This window comes from Cydia strobilella, chromosome Z (genome assembly GCF_947568885.1).
Source record: "Cydia strobilella chromosome Z, ilCydStro3.1, whole genome shotgun sequence".
In the NCBI taxonomy this organism is placed as follows: domain Eukaryota; kingdom Metazoa; phylum Arthropoda; class Insecta; order Lepidoptera; family Tortricidae; genus Cydia; species Cydia strobilella.
In genome coordinates, this window is record NC_086068.1 from 24,267,260 (window position 1) to 24,292,013 (window position 24,754).

The 24,754-nt window shown below is 38.6% G+C and overlaps 1 protein-coding gene across 2 annotated transcripts; it reads right to left on the reverse strand.

The window, feature by feature from the left end:
* Positions 1 to 1,435: 1,435 nt before the first annotated feature.
* LOC134755023 (galactose mutarotase-like) lies at positions 1,436 to 24,542 on the reverse strand. 2 transcript variants are annotated; one of them, XM_063691500.1, is made up of 10 exons: positions 24,135 to 24,542; positions 22,721 to 22,814; positions 20,374 to 20,537; positions 19,652 to 19,861; positions 19,083 to 19,170; positions 18,070 to 18,217; positions 10,527 to 10,632; positions 9,749 to 9,859; positions 6,829 to 6,939; positions 1,436 to 1,583 (listed from the first exon to the last, which is right to left on the reverse strand). In XM_063691500.1, the coding sequence occupies exons 1-10, from the start codon at positions 24,414 to 24,416 to the stop codon at positions 1,491 to 1,493; spliced, it is 1,407 nt and encodes a 468-aa protein (XP_063547570.1). In that variant the 5' UTR covers positions 24,417 to 24,542; the 3' UTR covers positions 1,436 to 1,490. The 2 variants fall into 2 exon arrangements, with proteins under 2 accessions (XP_063547570.1, XP_063547571.1); XM_063691501.1 differs by lacking the exon at positions 9,749 to 9,859.
* Between the last annotated feature and the right edge of the window lie 212 nt (positions 24,543 to 24,754).

Below are 24,754 nucleotides of genomic sequence, written 5' to 3' on the forward strand. Positions count from 1 at the left end.
TTAAAGCTGATGTCTCAAGCCATACACTGATATCAAAATAATTAAAATTAGACCAAACATGTGAAAATTATGCATAAAAATGTAGGTATTTGCTAGAACAAATGCATTAAAGTTAAAAAAATCGAAATCGGTCATTTTCAGGATAATTCGTAATATGAGCGGCATTAAGGTAGAATTGTTGGCGCGCTTGTTTTTTTTGTACACCTTCCACAGTTTTTATCAGAAATTAAAAATTTAAGCTGTGACGGGGGCTAGCTAACATCAGGCGATCTTACCGCCAAAATCAAATCACACTAAGAAAATCCGAAGCGGTGGTGACTTTTCTACAAAATTATGTGCCAACATCTGGTACTTCAGAGCAATTATTTTTAGGTAAATACCGTAAAATGGGATTTAGGAAAATTAAGGTTACTTACTTTGATAGTTTCGAAAACGGTCATAAAATATTATATCGTTATATTTACTTGAGTAGTCATGGCTGAGATCATGGAGGATCTCAGTGCGATGCTCGCTGATCTCAGCAGAGTATCTGAACGAGTTGGTCTGAAAATGAACATGGACAAGACGAAGATCATGTCTAACGTCCATGTTGTGCCAACTCCCGTATTAATCGGAGGCTCTGCGCTCGAAGTTGTTGACGATTATGTTTACCTAGGACAAACAGTCCAGTTAGGTAGGTCCAACTTCGAGAAAGAGGTCACTCGTCGAATCAGACTCGGTTGGGCAGCGTTCGGGAAGCTCCACAGGATCTTTTCGTCCAAATTGCCGCAGTGTCTTAAGTCAAAAGTCTTTGACCAGTGTGTGTTGCCAGTGGTGACATACGGATCTGAGACGTGGGCGCTAACGATGGGCCTCATAAGAAGGCTCAAGGTCACGCAAAGGGCAATGGAGAGAGCTATGCTCGGGGTTTCTCTGCGTGATAGAGTCAGAAATGATGATATCCGCAGTAGAACTAGGGTCACCGACATATCTCGCAGAATTGCAAACCTTAAGTGGCAGTGGGCGGGGCACATTGCTCGCAGAACTGATGGGCGGTGGGGCCGGAAGGTTCTGGAGTGGCGTCCGCGTACCGGAAGACGAACTGCCGGTAGGCCTCCAACGAGATGGAGCGACGACCTGGTGAAGGTCACGGGAATTCGGTGGATGCGAGCGGCACAGGATCGGTCAGAGTGGCGAGCCTTGGTGTCCAGCAGTGGACGTCTATCGGCTGACATGATGATGATGATTTACTTGACTGTTCGTGTTATATATAGCTTAATGTTAAGGCGGGATTCCACCAGTGTGCAGCACTGTGCAGCACAAGCATTTTTTATCTTTGTACTGAATGGAAGAAGACATCCTTGCCTTGTGCCGCACTGTGCCGCACACTGGTGGAATCCCGCCTTTATGTGTGACAGTTTCCTTATTCTAGAGAGGCTCGGAAAAATAAAACACAATATATCACATCAACTTTTACACTGTTTATTTAAATGATTAAGACTGCAGTTTTGCTAAACATATTTACCTAGTAATAAACCAAATTTATATTGTATTCGGTGCACATACACTTCACCTGGATTCAGAACAGGACTGGGGAAGTGTGACTGAAAAAAATATAAACATACTTTAGAACTTTAGAAATCTTATAATACGAACAAAGAGCCTAAGTTTCCATTTAAAAGGTGAAGATGAGGTAAACTAAGGCGACGAACCCTTACTTAATGTAAAGTAGTGGTTGGTCGCTGCACCGCGCGGTACGGCGGTGCCGCGGCGTCGTGTGTTCGGTCTAGGCGGATTACCTAAACCGTGATACGAAATTTTACGCCGCGACACCGGCGTACCACACGGTGCAGCCGTGCCACACCGCTGCCTAGGTTCTTCGCCTTAACCACGCCACGGAGTGACAGATAATCGCAGTGTATAAGGTAAAGAGGTGTTGACGTGCCCCAAGTTTAACAGCGAAAGTAGACGGAACTGTACATTTTACAGTATCAAACATATTTTCTTAGATGTATAGCGAGCGAGCGAATAACTATATAGCGATTAATAACTGTTTTTTTTCACCTCAGCAGCTCGAACAAGCCTACTTTCGTCTCTCCCTGGAGTGAGGACTCCAGGGAGTGAAACAAAGTAGCTTTTAACACGACTGCCCAAAAAAGGAGTGTATTGTTTTCAGCGTTCATGTTTGTATGTATGTGAGTTTTTTATTCCATCATAACTTCTGAATGCCTTAACCGATTTAGATGTATGATATACATGAAGTTATACCCTAAACAGGAGCGAGCTGTCACTTTTTTTGCCATACTAAATTGAACCTTATCACCGAGCCAGAAAGGTGTTCGTACCAGACTAGAGAAAACGGTCCACATGAGATAGCAAAAGTGGGTCTCGGTGTCCCACTCGCACATGTTGCCAATGTTAAAAAAATACCATTTTGGTAGTATTTATATCAATAACTACTAAAATTAAATACCTTCTTATATTACTATTTAAGTGCTATATTCAGAGTGCGGTTCTGATATCTTTTACGTAATTTGTAAATAGTTATAATGTCAATATTATTAACTGATTTAACCAAGCATGTGTACAACAAAAAATACATTAATTTTAATATGGTAGACATTGTAGTAACTTTGAATATTAATTGGTATCCCCAACTTGATAAAGAAATTTTTAAAATACATGAATGGCGGCGCTCAAGATTTATTTGCGAAATAAAGTATAAAATGGGTAAAAGATATTGTGTGAAAGGTTGCAGAAGTGAAAGTTTTGTTGATTGTGGTATATCTTTTCACAGGTAAGCCTCAACTATTAAAGTTTACGATAAAAATACAAGAAAACATTTTCAAACTCATTAGGGTGACTATGATGTCGGCACGATGTGAATCGGCCTTACAGAGTTCTTATTACCTACGTACTTACTTAATGTAAAAATAAGTTTACCTAAATAAGTATATCTTTATTTCGGCATGTTTAATTATTTGGTTGATAGATAGATAGATAAATGATTTATTTGTGCACGTAATGAGAGCTATATAATTGCCAAAATTTAAATCCAAAATCCTTAAATATTACAGACACATTTATACATAATATTCTATATAAGTTGAGCACACATTTCCGTCAGTACACGAAGGCGGCAAATTAAAAAAAAATGGTGCAATTAACTACGATGACGCTTAAAGAATAGCTGAAGTGTGCAAAAGAGAAGCCATTACGTATATGAACATACCATGAGTGCGAAAGAGGCAGACTACAAATGAAAAAAAGTGACCATTTTTAGGGTTCCGTACCCAAAGGGTAAAAACGGGACCCTATCACTAAGACTCCGCTGTCCGTCTGTCTGTCTGTCATCAGTAACAGCTTTTATAACGACTAAATTAAGTAAGGTTTTGAGAAGCGTTTTACAGAGGAGAAAAAAACTATATCCATTCTCTCTGACGTCCTATGCATGAATGAAAAAAGATCTTGGCCAAACTGTACATTCCAACTTATCCTAATATCCCACATAGGTACATATGACTTATGGTCACCCTAATTAGAAAGAGATGCAACCGCCCACTTTGACTTCTCATGTGGACACACTTTTTGGCCCGTGTACTCCATCCGGTTTATTAAAATCTAAATCCGTGATGATATATCATTGGAATCCTTATGTCATCCCGGGTGACATAGGCTATGTGACGTCATTATAAAAACAACATGGCGGACGTAATACACAATAACGCGCGACATTTGGAAAAAAAAACTTGCAAACTTATCGAGTGGGGTATCAAAATGAAGAACTTTGAGAGACGATTCAAAATATATATGCAACATATGCAGTTGATTCTTACTTCAGTAGAATAAGGATTTTTGAAATATGTTAAGAAATTAAATCCTTCTATATTATTTTTTAGTGACGTCTTAAATAAAATAATTTTACCGCTGATCATAAAAATGTACGTAGTACACAAAAATATTATGGTATAGTGTAAATTTTGAAACTAAACAAACATTTTAAAATCGCGCTATTGAAATATTTGAAATCTAAAATTTGTGTGAACTTCGATTTATACGATGATATTCGTATTGCTTATAAATTTGTACTTGTCTACTGATTTAACCTGGTTGTAAAGGGAAAAAAATAGATTTCGTTTGAACTCGTGCATAGGTAGGTACCTACTAACTCCATTTCATATTAGCTTTAGTCCTATACGAATTTTCATGATTGTAAACCTCGGTGTGGACGAGCACTGCAGACGAAAATTGGATACTGCAGTCACATGAGGGCGCACGAGCGGGCGGACCAGCTCAGTCCCCGCTCCTAGACATAATTTGCAGTCGCTGTGGCCGAAATCAGTCAGGAGAGAAAGAGAGAGAGAGAGAGTATGTTGATTTAACATGTAGAAAGCTCGCGACATGAAGTCGACTGTGTGTATTAATCACGTATTAATCTAAGGACTTAATAAAAGAAGGCCTGAAGCGACCGAGAGGAGCGCCTTTAATAATTTGGTGTTCAGACACAGAACGATAGCAGGTACAAATGTCTAAATGTCACGTAGGGCCGGAGACCCGGAGTGCGCGTTTTCCGCAACTTCGCCCTAGTATCTTAATTGCAAAGGCCGAAGACCAAGTGTAGTGCTCAAACACAACAATAGTAAATTTGTCTAAATGCGAAAGCCGAGCTCCACGTAGAGCTGAAAGCCTGGAGCGTCCGACAGGTACCGTCAAGTGGGGTAAGGAGTTGAGGTCTCAAAGAATGTAAAAGTAGACTATAATTGGGACATTTTTTCTTTCTCTAATAATGTTATAGCTCGGCGTCAGTGATAGCTTGCTCTTGTGTCGGAGGCCAAGACCCATTTTGGGTCATCGCGCCGACCAAGCAAGTAGTAAGTAAGTTAGTAATGTTATCCCACCTGTCTCCATTTAACCCACTTGACTGTGCGAGCTTCCTGTAATTTATCCTACGCACATATAGCCGAAGGCCCGAAGAGTCCGAGAAAGACGCGCGTTTCTTTAGTATTCAGACATAGAACAATAGTACAAGTATCTAAATGCGAAGGCCGCAGGCCCGAAGCGTTCGAGAGTAGCGCACTCTTAGTATTCAAACGCAGAACAATGTTACAAGTGTCTATAGATAAATGCGAGGGCCGTAGGCCGCACTCCACCTAGGGCCGAAGGCCCGGAGTGTCCAACAGGTACGCGCTTCCTGCAATTTCCCCTAGTATCTAAATTAATAACGAAGGCGCGCTTAAAGACCGAGCTGTGGGACCTCGTGGAGCTCGGCCTTCGGCCTTAAGTCCTACGCATTTCGATACTTGTACAATGGTTTTGTGTTTCAGCACTAACCTCCTGCAGCTTTGCTTTAGGCTTTTCATAGAAGCGCGTCTCTCTTGGACGTCTTGGGCCGGCTTGTGCAAGTGTGCAAGTGTTAATTATACGTTATAATTTCATGGAAATTTCCCATTTAAAATAATACTTGCACAGTCTGGACAATCAAAATCGCTGCAGACTTATCTTTGTCTTACTCTATCGACCTGCTATTTTGCCGAAGGCCATGCGTGGGTCGTACCAAAGGCGCGTCAAAGATAATTTAATTAAAATCTTTTTTAAGTAATAATTGAATTTATTAGACTTTATGAGTCTCTTGAGCCTCAAACATTGAAAGCTACTAAGTACTACTTCTTAAAAGCTGTACCTATGTAAATATAAAGATGTGAAATGTCCCAAACCGTGAACATATTGCCCAAAGAAAAGATGACCGTATTTTAATTCCGGAACGTTGAGCTAATTAAAAGGTCAAATATAATATCTACATTTAAAAATTGCCTGGATTTCTTTATAAATCATAGTTTTAGTTCGTTTTGTCACTAAAATGAATAAAATAAAATAAATCAATTAAAAATTAAAAACACGACTGCGGAATTTTAAGCGAACTGAAAAGCTAAAAATGATTTTGATGTTAGTTACATAACTTTATGAATTTAAATTGGAATATAAATGTACACTTACGGTCATTTACAGTAAATACAAAGGTTTATGCACATTTATGATGTGACTGTACCTGTGTTTTTTATTATATTGCAGTCGGGGGACCTTTTGAATGGGAAAATGCACTACATCAAGGTCCCCCGACTGCAAAAGAAATAAATTACACAGGTACAGTCACATCATAAATGTGCATAAACCTTTGTATTTACTGTAAATGACCGTAAGTGTACATTTATATTCCAATTTAAATTCATAAAGTTATGTAACTAACATCAAAATTATTTTTAGCTTTTCAGTTCGCTTAAAATTCCGCAGTCGTGTTTTTAATTTTTAATTAATTTATTTTATTAATTTAGTGAAGGCCATGAACTGCCACTTCATACTTTTATTACAAACTCTTTTTTTTTGTTTTTTTTTGTTTTGTTTCTCTGTATTATTCTGTGTAATTCGAAAAACATTTAAACCTTTAATATGTTCTTACTACTGAGGTGAAAAATTATGTGTGCAACACGAGAGCAAAGTTATTTTACATCTCGTGTTTTTGAGTCTCTCGCTACGCTCAAGATTCTAACTTAAAATCTTTCCCTTTCTCGGGACTCAAAATAAACACAAGAAAAACCAACTTTCCTCTCTTGTTTCACAAATAACTATTTCACAATCCATAACTTCCGCGGGAACAATTATAGGCCTTTGTCCTTTAGTACACCTGCATGAAAAAGATCTTTTTCGAGCAAGTGTGATGAAAACTAATATGACGCATACAATATCAAAGTTTTTGCCGTTGTTAAATACTTTTGATCGCTACTGTACATAGTGCCCCGCGAAAATTATACCTATTATCGAAAACATTTAAGTATAAGTTATAACATATCTTACATGATTGGCTGCGTCGGGTAAATTCTGTGGCATGAGGCAAAACAGGCCATGCTTCTTGTACATAGTGCCTTGTTTGCCCATAAGGGGCACGTAGCCATAACCCACCTTGCCCTGCAAAATATAAAACATCTTTATCGACTGACAACCCCCATACAACGCCGGGAGTGTCGTCATTGTAGTTGTAGTATGGCGCTAAACAAAGCGCATGAAACTTGTCAGTGTCACCGTAGGTAAGGTGCTATTATAATTTCTCTACGTAAAATTGGATTTGTCTGACCGCTTTTGTAGGCAATAAAAACTTAAAAAAAAGAAAAACCGACTTCAAAAAGGATAAAATAAAATAATATTATTCCTTTTCAATGCGCTAGCAAAATTGAAATCGGTGCCAAGCCAAATTTTTAAAGCATCAACACCGTCAAATCGAATGCCAACCCTGGTGTAGTTTGATAAGAAAGAAAGAACCAGTATATAATGAGTATTGAAACTCCTCAAATATTAGGCATTCATATACATATCACTTATTGGCTTGGCACCGAATTTAAACGTATCAGTTGCTAGCGTATAGAAAAGGAATATTATTATTTTATTTTATCCTTTTTGAAGTCGGTTTTTCTTTTTTTTAGATTTTTTTTTTCTACTTTTTAGTTCAAATTTTTTCATGTCCACTGTCAAATCGCACTATTTAATTGTTAATTGATGAAAATATAAAAATCGCTGTATGCATGCTTAAATAATATTTTAGGAGTTCCCTCAATCCCTCATGGAATCCATCATCAGACTAAACCTTCATAAAAATGTTCTTTACAAATCTTACTGGGTTAGTAAACTTAACGAAGAGGTCAAATCGCTATAGCGAACTATGCATCGTTAAAGAGTTTCATTTTGATCATCATCAGCAGTTCCACTTCATTAAATGTCACTTTTTCTGAACGTAAATACTTGATTTATTAATGAAAATACAATAATCACTATATGTATGCCTATAAGATTCGAGGATTCCCTGGTTTCCTCATGGATCCCATCATCAGAACTGGGTTTTGACAAAAACGGGACCAACTTGGGACTGTACACATTCAAACAAATAAACAATTTTCCAAATCGGTTCACCAATGACGGAGATATGAGTTAACATACATACAAAAAACGATACGGACGAATTGATAACCTCCTTTTTGGTCGGTTAAAAAGTAGAATCAGAACATAATTAAAGTATTTTAGGTGTATTCATGTTAAAGGATGTACGGAAATTATCCATACACGGTAGCGCCGCGTACGGCTATGACTATGCAATATTCGAGACAGGAAACAAAATAATATCACAGCACCTAGGATCTACGTCAGTCAGACGGAATTCGAATACATATAATATAATATATGTTACGGGACTTACGGCTTACGGGTAATGTTAGAAGGTTAATTAACCCGTATAACCCGAGCCTTTTGGATAAAGTCCGAAAATGTAAACAACATTAATCTGTATTCGGCGTTTACCCGCACACATCTAGGTTTACCCAACACTGGCTGGGTAATGTTAGGTGTTGCATCATCACTTCTGACATTATGTCTGTATGGGTCTTTGACCAAGATTTATATGATTGGTCAATTTCACCGACCCGAAATACTATTGGTCTATTATAAAAGTAGTATCTCTGATTGGCCGTAACACTGTCATTTATTGAAAATACATGACAATCAAAACTGTCTCGTAGTAGACGGTTTCATGCAATATAGAATGTTTTATATGCAATATTTTTGTATGATAACTTATTATTTTATTGTAAAGTGTATAATGGGCTAAATACTTTATGGTTGACCATGTTCGTTTATCGCACGTATTTATTTAAAGGCAATAAAGTCTCCGAACGAATTAATACATTGTATTGTATCGTTCATCTTATACGTCTCCTGCGATTTTAAGTTCGGTGTCACAAAAATTATGTCAGATAAATAACTGTAAATTAGACCTGAAATCATGGACAATATAGATAAAAAATAAGTTAAAAAAACTCGCTATCGTGGATTCCAGCATTTTAGCTCTGATCAAGAGGAAAATCGATATCTGAGGATCCAAAAGGACCTGAAAGAAAGAAATTGAGGTCAAATTCAAGAAATCGCCCTCCATCTTGGATTTCTGCATTATTAATTGATAAATATCTGGGAGACCGAGCTTTGCTCGGAAAACATATAAAATCTCAAAATGCGCGTATTCCCAGAGATAAGACCTAGGCAAATCGATTTTTCGCCCCCGAAAACCCCCATATAGCAAATTTCATCGAAATCGTTAGAGCCATTTCCGGGATCCCCGAAATATATAAATATATACACGGTGTTACTTGAGCCACTATGAAAACCTGAGACACCCCAACAGTTTTTATTTATTTTGAACTCATCTTGAGTATTTATTCTTTAATCCGATAAATATTTAAAAAAAATATTACTTGTTTAGTTTTCTTAACAATTCTATTTGACTGGTAATTCTACACAAGCTGCTTCGTCGTTTTAGTGACATTAAACAATTGCTAGTTACCATCGTAAAATTCGTAAACACTGTTAACAGACCATTTGTATACCTTACTGCAACGAGATAAGGTTTACCAATGGCCAGTTAAGGGTGTTGCTCATTGACAAATAATGTGTCAAATGCTAGTTATTGATATTGTTGCATTACAAACCTGCACAATGGGCATGTAAAAAAAAAACAGAAATACATCATCTGTGAAAATTTCAACTGTCTAGCTATCACGATTCATGAGATACAGCCTGGTGACAGACGGACAGATGTACAGACGGACGGACAGACGGACAGCGGAGTCTTAGTAATAGGGTCCCGTTTTCACCCTTTGGGTACGGAACCCTAAAAAATACCAAAATTTAAGAAAAAAAACCTGCCTATAAAACAATACGTATTATGGCCAGTCACCTGTTTCTGTTCTATAGAATCTGCATTACTTCCTTGTTCATCCTCAGACTCGCTTTCTTCACCATGCTCGCCTTCTCCCTCGCTCTCCTCCTCTCCTTCACCCGTCAGTGGCTACAGATGACAAATTGTTTAATAAATAAAAATAAAAATAAAAACAAGTTTATTTCTGCTTTTATCGACAATTTTAAGAATCGAAAACTAAAATTTTTAATATTCCTCCTAGTACGAATATATGCAACGGGTATGATATACTGATTGTACTGCACTATATAAATAGGGTATGTTAGTACATGTTACAACCCAAAATCTCCTAATCTTCACCTACATTAAGTGGTTGTGGTTGTGGTTTAGGCCCATCCTTGTATCACATTTCAGTTAAAAACAATTACGAACTTTTGTACGAAATTTAATTTGATATCACAAACCAGTCGTTTATCGGTGTAGGAAAACATCGTGAGGAAAACGAACTTATCCTTACGAGTATAAGGCCTAGTTTCTCCTTTGGTTTGGAAGGTCAGATGCAAAACAGTGTCTGCCCGAATACTTGGGATGTAATGATGCTGCTGGCCAATTCTGTCGTATTTCTTAGGCGCCTTTCTTAGGGCCGGTTTTTTTTTAATACCACGACGGTGGCAAACATGCATACGGCCCGCCTGATGGTAAGTAGTCACCGTAGCCTATAGACGCCTGCAACACCAGAGATATTACATGCGCGTTGCCGACCCTTTAAAAACCTTAATTACGTCTCAATGCTCTGTGCCTAATAAATTATACTGACCTCTACAATTTTATCAGGATCGGGAAGCAAGTTCCCAGTATAAAACTGCATGCCGGGCTTGTTACTGTATACCTCCAGCACTCTACCCGTCAATGGATGGAGAGCTCTGAAAATAATAATAATAAACATGAAGGTAATATTCTAAAGCTTTTGCCCGCAACTTCGTCTGCGTGGTATAGTAATTTGGGTAGCTTATTTTTTATCCAATCTGCTTTTTATCGATTCCCCATACAATCTTCCACCCCCTTAAGGTGGTTCGACTAGGTTACCCAAAGCTTAAACCCGCTAGATTTTCAGGTTTTATTTTTTTGTGGAATAGTGTTGGTATCTGTATACTTAAAAGTATGTTTAGCGCACTCTTTACATAAATATTGAACTATTATAATAAACATTGAATACCTTATTGTGCAAAAACCACCTTTAATGTCGACAAGAGTGTTTCTGTCATGCTATTTCCTACTATTACTCACACATGCAAACAGTGTTTCCGTAATGCTTGTAGTAGACAATTTCATGCAGTGTGAGTATGCTGCAATGGCGTTGCGGTATGTTCGTGGAAATACGTGCAAGAGGATTCGGGTTCGAGACTGGTACGACAGGGGTACTTTTTTTCTTTTTGTGTTATCATCTTTCTTATACTTTTTCTTCTTCGAATTCTTGTTTGATTCCGATATAACCAAAATATATTTCAGTGATATTATATTCTCCCTTTAAACATTCGAAATATGCACGAAAAGTGCTCTTTACGCACTAGGGCGAGAAAGTTGCACCATATGTACTGTAAAATACTTTTTAGTACATATGGTGCATATACGTGCATATGTCGAAAATGTAAAGGGCCATAATTATGTACTGTAAAACGTTGTACAATAATGTACTAATAATAAAGTAGTAATTGTAAAATAAAATTATTTTTTTTTATATTTTTATTTTTTTTGGATTCAAGTACAGTGAGTAACAACATTGCATGGCCTTCTAATTATAACTATTATAGAAAACGGGATATTTATCATGTTTATTCATATTATTAATTTCTTGATATTTTGGCCGGTCTTGCAAGACCGGTCGTTGTGGAGATCCCTGGGGGAGGCCTATGTCCAGCAGTGGATGTCTTGTTGGTGTAGATGGATTCACACAACAAATGAAATAACATTTTTTTCATATTTGTTATCCGTAGTTGTCCCTGTACCTGAAAGAAAAATAATATCATGATAGCACAATATCGCTAATGTTATAGGAAGAAATATGATGCAACAATATGGATTCTAATAAAGTTATCACTTACTTACCTGGTAGTAATAATTGTGTTTTTCATTCATATACAAAATTCCATCATTTTCAACCCCAGGAAAGTTTCTATTTTATTGCAGTGAGTATGTCCTGATTTTTTCTGGCTAATGAAGGAAAACAATTTATTTCCAAGAATGCCTCTTCATTTTGCACAATACCTAAAAAAAACCTAGAGTTAGTGACACATTGACTATTCGGCAACCAAAACAGTAATAATTACATTATATAGGTATTGTTCACTGCTTATTATCGTACCATTACGGAAGAAGTGAGAATTATTTTCTAAAAAGAATGGCACGAGAAAATTACAATGTACAATGAAGGAGTAAAACTGTACCTTACGAAACTACACCATCATGAATTCCGCTTCAATTGAGTCTGAATTTTCCTGGATTTTCGCGGACCAGAATACCAATTATTTTTGTAACTTGATTTAGACGTTGCTATCATTTTCAATTTACACAAACAAATTGATAAGTCACAATAAACATGACCCTATGTGTCAGTGTCAACACTGTCAACAAAAAATGCACTAAACATGACGGCACTGCAAATCCTGCCAGGTCGGCCAGGCAACGTCGCCAACGTCATAGAGCGGCAACGCCGCACGCAACGTATTTGTACACGACATTTGTGACACACACATACGTAAAATTGATGAAAAGATTACGTTGATTTATGTATGATTTCTGTATGAAACAAAGTTTTTCTATTAATTTAGCGCTAACGAATATTCGAAAGTAGATAAATGAGCAAATATTTGTGTAGTAATAGTGTGTAGTGCCTTAATTAAAGCCGATTGGATTTTGTATGAAAATCGAACCACCTTAAAGGATGACTTCTGGGATAAAAACTACCCTATGTCTTTCCCCTGGACTCAAACTATCTCTATACCAAATTTCAACTAAATCGGTTCATCGGTTTAAGCGTGAAGAGGTAACAGACAGACAGATAGACAGACATACTTTCGAATTTATAATATTAGTATGGTTTTAAAAAAATACTCGGTGAATACAGGTATGGCATAGACGCTTCGAGCAACACCGGCTTCCGACACTTCGGAAGGGAGGAGCCCAAGTGATATCTTACCGTACAAATCATGCCAATTTTTTGCGGGGGGAAACGTGCACACAGGCGCACTTCTCACTCACTACATACAAAATCCAATCTATAATAACGACACAAATACATAGAAAATGACACACGTCATAGACAAATCTTGCACACCTCGATCTCTTTTTGTGTACGGACAAGTCACCACACGCACCGCCACAGGGCACAGTGGTCTTCGGCAGAGGGGAAATAGTACCTACGAATACGAATGCCGTCTCCCTTCCCGGCATTGCTCGAAGAATAGACGCCCTTTCTCGTGACCGCTTTTCTCGGTATGGGCCACCCCACACTAGCGTCGTTTGAGCGTCGGCGTCTAGACCGCGCTATGGAAAATGGCGTCGCTGTGAAGGGTGCGTAGCCAACATGCCAATCGTTTAAGCTCCGTAGCGAACGAAATGCAACTGTGACTGTCGCACTAATATGGAAGAGTGAAAGAGAGACACAAAACGTTCCGTTATCGTAGCGCAAGCGATTGTCACCTTATAACTAGGCACACAGTTGCGCCAACGTTGCGTCGAGCAGCAGCCATAAAGTTGACGACGCCGACGTTCGGGAGACGGTAGTGTGGGGTGGTCCTAAGTAGAAAAAAAGTGCGGGCACGGTGAAAGGTGTCGGATCCTTATGCCTTACTAATTATACCCATCGGAAAGGTAACTACGGGCACACTTGTCCCGACGCCGGAGCAAATCCAAGCGCGTTTCACAATCATACATCGACAAACGCCAAACGAAATTAAAAAATGTTTCGGTATAATAGACGCTAATGAAAAGACGCTTCGCACGAGGAATTATGTAATACATTGCCCCGCCTATTCCATTTGGCTAGATGACTTTTTTTTATTAATGGTATCAATCGATCAAGTTTGTTTTTGGGATCAAATGCCTATATGGGTCCCACTGCATTAAAGCAATACAAAAGTCAGAAATGATAGTCAAAGACTCAAAGTCCGACAATCGTACTTCACTCGCGAAACGCTCCTAACAAAACGATAAGTGAATGTGACGTCACGGTCACTGAGAGCCCATCTTGAATGTATGGAGAATAAGTAAAATTGTGATTTTGTCGGTGAAATAGAGCGTTTATGCATATACCACCATACAATCTTTAATCGGATACAATGTAAGGAATCAAACGGTACCCTTACATTATTCCTTTTTGGAAGTTAAAAAACTTTAAATTTTGAAACTTTGAGATCCTGCAATATTTTCTTCTTGTAAAACTATAAAAACGCGATATATGCGATGTAATCCGTTTTCATAGTTTTATTTCAGATCCTGTATTTTTTAATCACTTCCATATATTATAATAATATACACATTATTGTTATAAATTGCTCATTTGCTGTCTATTTTACTAGATTTTGTTAAAAATTCAACATGTGTCATCATCCCTATTATATTGCTGATGATGCCAGCGGTCAACGACACTGCGAGCTTGACAGCAACATACGAACAGGCGGGACAATGTACTAAATTCCTCGTCTCAGGTACAGAAGCATAAACTCATGGCGCAAGTTCTGTACTGACATTGAGACCACCATGCAAGCTAACAGGGTAAGGAAGGTCCTCTCCACCAACTCGACTATTACCTTAGGATCCCTGCGTAAGCCAGACAACTCTCTCACCAACTCACCGGAGGAAGCGGAGCGGGTCCAGGTGCAAACACACTTCCCGGACTGCGTAATATCGCAACCAGTGAGTCTGGAGGAAGAGGAGACTACTCCGACAGAGGACGAGTAGCTACAGACACACGAGGTAATCTGCCTGCAGCGCACGCAGTGGGCCATAAACAGCTTTGACTCCTTCAAGTCTTCAGGAATGGACGGGATCTACCCTGCGCTACTTAAATGGGGCGGGAAACATCTCACCCTGAAGCTGACCACCGTTCTGCGCGCCTGCCTGGCTCACAGATACGTGCCGAAACGATGGAGAGAGGTCAAAGTGATCTTCATACCGGAACCAGGTAAAAGCGACTACTCGGATCCTAAATCCTTTAGGCCTATCAGCCTGACCTCCTTCATGCTGAAAACCTTGGAGAGGTTCTGCGACAGGTATCTGAGGGAGAGGGTGCTGAGTAATGTGCCCCTACATCCCAACCAACATGCCTACAGCCCTGGCAAATCTACAGAGTCGGCACTTTATGCAGTGGTAAGCAAAATCGAGGTGGCGATCAAAAGCAGGTCCATGTGCTTAGGAACCTTCATTGATATAGAGGGAGCTTTCGACAGGACCAGGTTCAGTAGCATAACAGCAGCACTGGTAAGGCACGGAGCGAATGCAGTTATGACCAAATGGATAAACAACATGTTGAGCCAGAGAGTCATCAAACTCGGGACAGGTGAGACACAACAGGCACTAGTGGCAAAGGGATGCCCCCAAGGGGGAGTCCTATCACCACTTCTACCTAGTGGTGAACGACCTGATCACTACACTAAACAAAGACAAGGTCAGGCACTGGCGCTGAGGCATTCTCAGAGGACCTAAACATACACATCTCGACACCACTCTGTGCACATAACACAGTCTTCCAGGCAGAATGTATGGGCATCATAATGGCAGCACACGCAATCGTCTCAAGGAAAGTACTGGACTACCCCATCCGCATACTCTCCGATAGTCGGTCGGTATTACAAGCCCTGCAAAGTTATACTTTGACCTCAGGGCTAATCTACGAATGCCACAAAGCTCTGTCAGAGGTATGTACCACCAATAGCGTAACTCTGCAGTGGATTAAAGGACACAGCAACTCGCGAGGTAACGAGCCAATCCTACCTCTGCCATATGCCTGGCTCCGGAACGTGCTGCGACACAACACCAAGGTAAAACACCAACAGTATTGGACTAACCTAGGTCCCTGCAGACAGGCGAAGGAAGCCCTCCCGACGATCAACCCAGGTCTGTCACGGAGGCTGCGACTGCTGAAGAGGCCACAGCTCCGGCTACTAACTGGAGCCATAACTGGCCACGCCCCACTAAACAAGCACTTACTAACCATGCGTGTTACAAATAGCCCCCTTTGCAGGGCATGCATGGAGGCAGAAGAGGCCGCCCACGTCATCCTCGAATGTCCAGGGGTGGCAGAATACCGGGCACAATACGTCGGTTCGCCTGGGTCTCTCCCAGAAGTCGTCAGCAACATCAAGGGTCTGCTAGGCTTCTTGGAAGAGTTGGGTTGGCAAGAGTAGTGTCGGCAACCCATCACGCAAAATAGGCGCAATATATGACGTCGAGTTGCGGAAACCTAGCCCGCGAAAACATATAACCTATATCAATCGATCAGGTCTGTTTTTAGGATCAAATGCCTATATGGGTCCCACTGAAAAGTCAGAAATGATAGTCAAAGTCCGACAGTCGTACTTCACTCGCGAAACGCTCCTAACAAAACGATAAGTGAACGTGACGTCACGGTCACTGAGAGCCCATCTTGAATGTATGGAATAGTTATTTGTTATACAAGGGTGCAAAGTTGTATTTTACCCGCGAGTGTGGAATTGCAACGACGAGCAAGCTAAAGGATTCTATAGTTGAACCACGAGCAAAGCGAGTGGTTCTAAAATAAAATCCTGAGCGTAGCGAGTGTTTCAACACACGAGAAGTAAAATACATTTGCACACGTGTGTAACACAAAACTTTTCTCCTCACTATAGCGAGGAAAGTGCAACATCCACAGGCGTTAGATCATCTTCATCACTGGATCACTCATTATTTTACGATAATACGATATTATAACAGAAAACTGGAAGTTGTGTATTTTTACGTGCCGGAGTCGGTGAGAAATTTTGTTGACAATGTTGACATTTCTGACAATGCGTTTTGAAATTGCATCGACTCAACATGTGCGTTCAGAATTTCTTTTTTTTTTTAATACTACGTCGGTGGCAAACAAGCATACGGCCCGCCTAATGTTAAGCAGTCTCCGTAGCCTATTCACGCCTGCGACTCCAGAATTACATTCAACATAATTTAAAAAAACAAATGTTTCTTATGGAATTTAAGGTTTATGACTTAAAATCATTAAATAAAGCTAAATTTGGTATTCTTTATTAAATTCTCAAACCATTTATTTAATGGTAATTAATATCGAACGAACCATTATTACTTATTTATTTATTTAATCTTTATTGCACAAAAGAAAATACAATCGTACAAAAGGCGGACTTAATGCTATGAGGCATTCTCTACCAGTCAACCTTCGGGCAAAGCAGAGAATTTGTAGGCGGTGCAACATAGTGATTACATATATACAAGTATAGTTATATAATGCATAGGCATAGACATACATACATATATCTGTATATATAATATTCATATAAAAACATACAATATACAAATACACCAAACATACAAATACATAAGATATCAGATGAAACTTTCAAAACAGAAACACTAAGAATTCATCGTTCTGCCAGCAAGCAGCAGCGTTGTACGTTTTGTTATCTGTCAAAAGCTACTTAAACATGCTCCATCCAAGGTCAAATTACTTTCCCCACTAGTGGATAAAATGCGTTTTTCCCCGCTTGTTTTAAAGGATAAAAGACGGCTTTCCAAGCTAGTGAGGGGAAAAATAAATAAAATTGTGATTTTATCGGTGAAATATTGCGTTTATGCATATAGTGGCCATACAATCTTTTATCGGATACAATGTAAGAAATCAAACGGTACCCTTACATAATTCCTTTTTGGAAGTTAAAAAACTTGAAATTATGACTTTTAGATCCTGCAATATTTAATTGTCTTCTTGTAAAACTATGAAAACGCAATATATGCGATATAATCCGTTTTCATAGTTTTATTTCAGATCCTGAATTTCCATATATTATAATAATAAACACATTATTGTTATAAATTGCTCATTTGCTGTCTATTTTACTAGATTTTTTTTAAAATTCAACATGTATCGTCATCCCTATTATATTGCTGATGATGCCAGCGGTCAACGACACTGCGAGCTTGACAGCAACATACGAACAGGCGGGCCAATGTACTAAATTCCTCGTGCAAAGCGTCCTTTCTGTAGGAAAAGTCGCGTGACTATTTCCATACATTACATGATTCAGGTTTGGATTGGCGTGTTCTATAAACGTTTGTCATCTTGGCCAGGGCCCCTGGGAGTAGGTAATACTTAGGTTTTAAGATATTACCTGGCATGGAAGGTCAGGTCCTGTTCCGTGCCTTGCGTGATGCAGAAGTTCATATCGTATCCACCGTTAGGTATTTTGGGCAGCTGCACGCGTAGTACTCGGGGCACTCTAAAGTCAAAGGATGTTCCGCCGACCACTTTTTTCTCTCCTGAAAAGCAATGGAATGAAACACCATGATGCAGAGCCCCGAATTTTCGCGGCAAAACAAAAGACTGTCGCAATCTTGCTAGAGTTAAAAACATTTTTTATCGATATCGACGGTTGGGTAATGGAATAAAAAAATGGCCCACCAATAAAATAATATATTTAATAAGAAAATTTACGTAAGGTTTTTATAAAATTATGTAGAAACAAATGCAATTTCTACTTCGAAATATACGTCAGTACACACAGCAGCACATGACATTTTATTTAGTTTATAACAGTGATAGGAGTAGACAATCATTATCATTAATTTCTCAAACTTCTCTGAGAGTAAACAGTTTCGTTTATCACTATAAAGCCATTTATGTATAATATTGCATTTATACGTCATTATGACGGCGACGACGTCTTTATGACGTCATTATTACGTCATTATGACGTCGCTGACGTCACTGCTACTTGGGAGTCCATGGGTAACAACCCGACTATAAATGAACAGTAAAAATTGAATAAGAATTACGAAATACATAATAGGAAGAAAAAGAACTATAATAAGACTATAAATTGGCAACATTCTGTTAAATTACGTGGAGCAATGAAATTGATGTATAGATGTTTGTTATTTCTACCGCGCTGTCATGTGAATGCAGCATAATAAATAATATTGTGTGAATTTTTGGTGAATTTTTTACCTGTTACGACTGGACGTTGACGTGTAAAAGTGGCCTTGTGGCCTATTCGCTAAATAAATGTTTGAGATTTAAGGCGGGATTCCACCAGTGTGCGGCACTGTGCGACACAAGCATATTCAGTACAACAAAGTTTAATTGTTCATATTATAAGAACTGTAAGACATTTAAGCGCCTTACCGGTGACTAGGCCATCCTCGTCCGCAGCAGTATACTTATCGGCGTTGATCGTGAATATGTGGTCGTACATGGTTTCACAGCCGGCATGCTGGAATCATATTATATTTGATATCATTTATAGCACACAAATAGTATATAGTATAGTAGTGAATGTATAACGGAGCTGAAACAGTCGCCGTGACCGAAGCCAACCGGGAGAGTATTTTTTATACTAGTATACAAATAAATGAGGCCAAATTCACCAAACATGCCTCTCTGCGGTTATTATAAGTAGTTCAATGGATGTTATATACAACAGTCTTATCTTTTAGGTAAGTACTTTTATTATTATACACCTACTAGGTGCAATAGCGGTAAAAAAATATAAATAATAATAATAAAAGGCCAATTTCTTTTAAAATAAATAGATAGGTATAGTTGGCGCACGAAGTCAGAAGTGAAATAAACTTCATTTGTCCCACACCTGCGCCTGAAGCCTGGACGAGGCGCATGGGCGCACACCACTCCCTTTAGTCCGTTTGCTCATCCCCCGAATCTTCGGACTTCGTGCTCGCACTGTATGTACTTACATGTCCGGCTAAATTAAAATAAGGCGAATGGCTGAGACTGATGATGGTCGGCTCGTTGGTTGTACATCTCATTTCTATCTTGATAGAGTTGTCGCAAGTGACCTCGTACGTGATTTGAGTCATCACTGTGCCAGGGTAGCCCTCGCTAAAACGTTCCGATACGTGACTCATTATCACCTTATTGCCGACCACGTAAGATCGCCAATTAACCTGTAAACCATATTACATAAAATATTGCATTATTTATCAACGTACAATCAAGCAAATTTCAAATTACTTTGTGCATGTTCGACTAGATTGTTAGAGATCATTTCTTACATTCGATAAATATACATAAAACAGACAGATTTGTCTTTAAGCCAGCAACATAGTTGCAGGTGATTTGCCTACAGAAATTGGTCATTTTCCCTGATATTAGGCTCTTTCTGCCGTTAGGCTCTGTCCTACTGTCACGATCACGATCGTTCCTACCGGTAGGCTCTTTCATGTACCGTGGACAGAACTGTCATTTACGGGCACACACAGGCTTAACCTTTGCAAGACGTCCAAATTTCAGATGCTACCATGGTTACATGCAGGATCTTTTTAACTTTTTTAATCTGAACATCCCTAAGAAGAAACTACACTTGATCTAGCGGATAAAGTCACGTATTATTCAATTATATAATACATACAGTGCAATATTTACAATCTAAAAAACTATCACACAATTCTTTAGTGACCTTATCGAATCCGATGTAGCCGCCATTGTAATGATGGTGAGCCCTATTCATGGACAGCATGTACATCCTGCCCGAAGGCCGTACCACACAGGTCGCCTCGCGAATGTAGTTCGCGTAGCGTCCTATTGTCGCTCCAAAATACGGATTCCGCTCTTGGAAGTATTCTGGAATTCAACGAATCAGATTTTTAGGCGTATTGACTTGCTGTTGGCAGGAGACACAGATTTTTTTTTCTAAATAAAAGTTTCAAGCATATCCAAAAGTCACTATCACTCAAAAAGCGCATTAGACACACAGATCATCCTCTCGTATTGTACAGTCGCCATCAGATATATCGGCGCGGCCAAGGTACTCACAAATATCTGAACACTCCTCTATTCAGGCGTTAGAGTGCGTGTTCAGATATTTTTGAGCACCTTGGCAGCTCCGATATATTTGATGGCGACTGTACGTAAAACAACTTTTAACAAAATATATTATTATTTTTAGGGTTCCGTACCCAAAGGGTAAAAACGGAACCCTATTACTAAGATTCCGCTGTCCGTCTGTCCGTCTGTCTGTCACCAGATATACAGTTGAAATTTTCACACATGATATATTTCTGTTGCCGTTATAACAACAAATACTAAAAGTACGGAACCCTCGGTGCGCGAGTCCGACTCGCACTTGGCCGGTTTTTCTTGATACTGTACAGTCGAAGGCAAAAATATCGATCCAGACAAATGGCTCAAAAATATGTGAACACGACATTATGAGGGCTACCGCGTTTAATTTCGCCGCTAGGGGCGCTAGTGTAGATGGAGGTCTAAGGAGGTGAAAATATCAAATGCATAGAAGTTATGGGGGTTTCAAGTTTTTTTATCGGGAATTTTCACTCCTTATTCATAATTGTGGTAAATCTTTATCCGTCTTTGATGGCAAACAATAGATATAGCTCAAATTTTTTTTGTAGTTTAAAAAGTGTCAATGACGTTAAAAAAATGGCACGTTTAGACGTTAAAATACCTTTATGTATATTAGAACGTATGGATTTTATAATAATAAGCATAGAAGAATTTTGAGATCTGTTTTTCTGGACCTACATCTACAGTGGCGCCAACTGTGAGCACAAAAAGCACAACTGTAAGCCGTCTAAGGTGTAAGAGCGTACACATATATTTGTGACTTTGGGATTGTATATACAGGATTGGGCAGATTAAGTGTGATAGTTTAAAATAGGCATAAAATTTAAACAAACCTTCGAATTTCAATATTAAACTTGTTTTTATTTTAAGCATATTCTATATTTACAAAATTAATTCATTAGCTTAAATCGCTCTCCTTTAACCTGTATAACTTTACGCATTCTACCATAGAATGAGTTGCACGCGGCACGCACTACCTCATCTGGTATATCGTCCCATATCTTGACCAACCGATGCTTGAATGAATTTAAATTCATTCCCTGTGTGCTCCCAATCCCGCTGAGCATGTATCTTCATATATAAAAGTCCAACGTATTCAAGTCTGGGGAAGATGCAGGGTATTCTTGCCACGGTATAAAATCTGTCAAATTTGTTCGACACCAGTCTTGTGTACGTTTAGCTTTGTGAGACGGGGCACTGTCTTGTTGAAAGCAATAATAGTCATCCCCATACAACTTTAGGATATTTTCTAGCATATGACCCTGCAACACGTTCTGAGTATAATAGTCTAGGTTAATTTTTACTCCCCTGTCTGTACCATCACGCTCACGAACGCTTTTGATTATATTTTTGACACGAACAGATGATTTTCGACGAGGTTTGGGCCTGATTCTTGAAGATCTTATTATGTACCTATGAAGGCAATAAATGACTGAATACTGAATTCTGTTTTTTTAAATCGCTTAATCGTCCGAGATATGAACCTTACATTAATATATATCTAAATGTTTTAGCTTCTTAAATATCTCGCACGGTCGGAATTTTTGATTGAAAATTTTACAACGAGCTGGCGTTTCGTGTCCATATTGAAAACAATGTAAAGCGAGGTTAAGACTAGCAAGAACTTGCATGCAATTTACGTTACAAAATGTTTATCAGATACCGCAATGTAATAAAAATTGTATGCAAGTTCTTGCTAGTCTAAACCTTGCTTAAAAACAATAGATATCTAACTAACGTCTAGAAATCATAAGGATGCATACATTTTCGATTAATAAAAAATAATAAATATATAAAAAGTTTCGCTATGTATAAGTAAACTGGCAGTACAAAACTAGGACACTTAATCGTAAGCATGATAAAAATCTTACTCATCAATGTAGTATTTTTTTATATTATGTATTATCTGACGTATCCATAATTTTACAAATAGTTTTACAGACCTTCTAATGTATCGAACCCCGCGATAATATCATCAGGATTTCCTCTTTTGTCTGGAACTTTTATAACTGTTATTGTTGCGCCATAGGTTATCACCTGGAAATATTATAATATGAGCAACCGCTTTAGAAATAAAGAAAACATGAATAACTTAGACACGATCTTGCAGCTCGGGGCTACCAGCCAGCCGCTGTACCAAAACAAGAGACATGCCATGACACTGGTTTCTGCATTAGACATGAGTGTAAATACCTCTACTTTCTACGTATTGTATTCCTATTTATGATTCGTTGATTGAAATAAATGTCTTAGAAATAAACTAAACAATTAAATTGAATAGGTAGCTAATTAAATGTCACCAGATTCAGATTCAGATTCAGATTATTTATTGGTAAAAATAATACAATTTTTTACACGTCATATTTCCAAGTGCTTTAAGATTAGACTTAAATGTACGATAGATATAATTAAATACAATTTCAGTATGCCAGTTATTGGTTCAAGTTAATAATCATAGAATAATGTTATAAATTAATAATTAAATTAAATTCGCTTCGATTAAATTACAAACAAAAGATGCATGCAACAAATATCCACTACTTAATACTGCAAATTATCACTTAGGTTTTCAAATTCATTTATATCGTAACAAGCACATTTAATTAGTAACGCCTTTAATTTATTTTTGAAAATTGTGTCACTGCCTGCATTTCTTATGTCAGTTGGAATTTTATTGTATATTTTGGGCCCAAAGACGCTGAGAGATGCTCGGGCCTTGGCCAACCGTCGCCGCGGGGGCGCAAGTAGATTTAGCGCGCGACGCCTATCGCTTCTAACACCGTAAGCTGAGTAGTTGTGCGTATTTGCTCTAACGTATAGGCAAGCGGTCAGTATGTATACACTGGGCAGCGTCAAGATTTTGTGGTGTCTAAACAGGTCCCTAGCCGGGTGATCGGCCGTTTTTCTAGCAATGATTCGCAATGCTCGCTTTTGTAGTTTAAATGGTCTATCTCGATCAGCGGATGTGGCCCATAAATCTACTCCTTGTATGAGGATAGAGTGAAAATATGCAAAATATGCTTTTTTGAGATTGTCAGTAGACAACGTCGGGGCAAGCCTAGACAGAGCAAAGCACGCCGAGGCCAGTTTATTACATAATTGGTCTATGTTGGGAGTCCAGGTCAGCCCTGAGTCGATAATAAACCCAAGGTACTTAGTCTCCTTGACCTGTGGGACCGTGACGTTATTTATTGATATGTCGAGTTGAGTGTTATCATTATTATTTTTTAGTTTAAAGTGTACTATGTTAGTTTTGTCAACGTTGAATAACATCCCGTTAGCGGAAAACCATCTAGACATTTTAAGCATTATCATGGATAACGTGGATTTTAATTGATCAATGTTGTCATACCATACCTGAACCATCATTTTATTTTTCGTCTTCCAAGTGTACCTCCGTACGACGTCAATGTTACTGCTCGAACCGCAAGCGCTCCGCAAATGCTCGTCTTCCACGACCGGCTCCGCTTTGGTGTGGGCGGCTCCCGACGCTGCCTTGGGCATAAATCCGAAGCCATCGACGATCAGCTCAACATCAGGGACCTCAGGTTTCGGCGGCTCGGGGCTGGCCTCCGGCTTGGCCTCGATGTCCCCCGCTCCGCTAACATGCTCGTCCACGACCTCTTTGTTTTCAGACATTTCGCCAAACTTTGTTTAACCGTATTTCGTGTAATTTAATAAAAAAAATACTAGAAATTTATAAAATTTTAGAAAATAATTACAAAAAAATTAGATGGTCAGTTTCATTTTATTTTTTTGTGGGTTTAACTGTAAAGTGACAGGTGACAAAATCCATGGCCAATTTCACAATATATAGCATCGCCGATGATTCATTGTTTTGTACAAAAAGTTTTTATTTATAATTAATAGACCTTTTTACACAGATAAATTATAACCCATATAATTAAATAGGTATACCGGGTGGGGCTTGTAACGAGCAAATAATTAAAATATGGAGTACAAATGTAAAATACAAA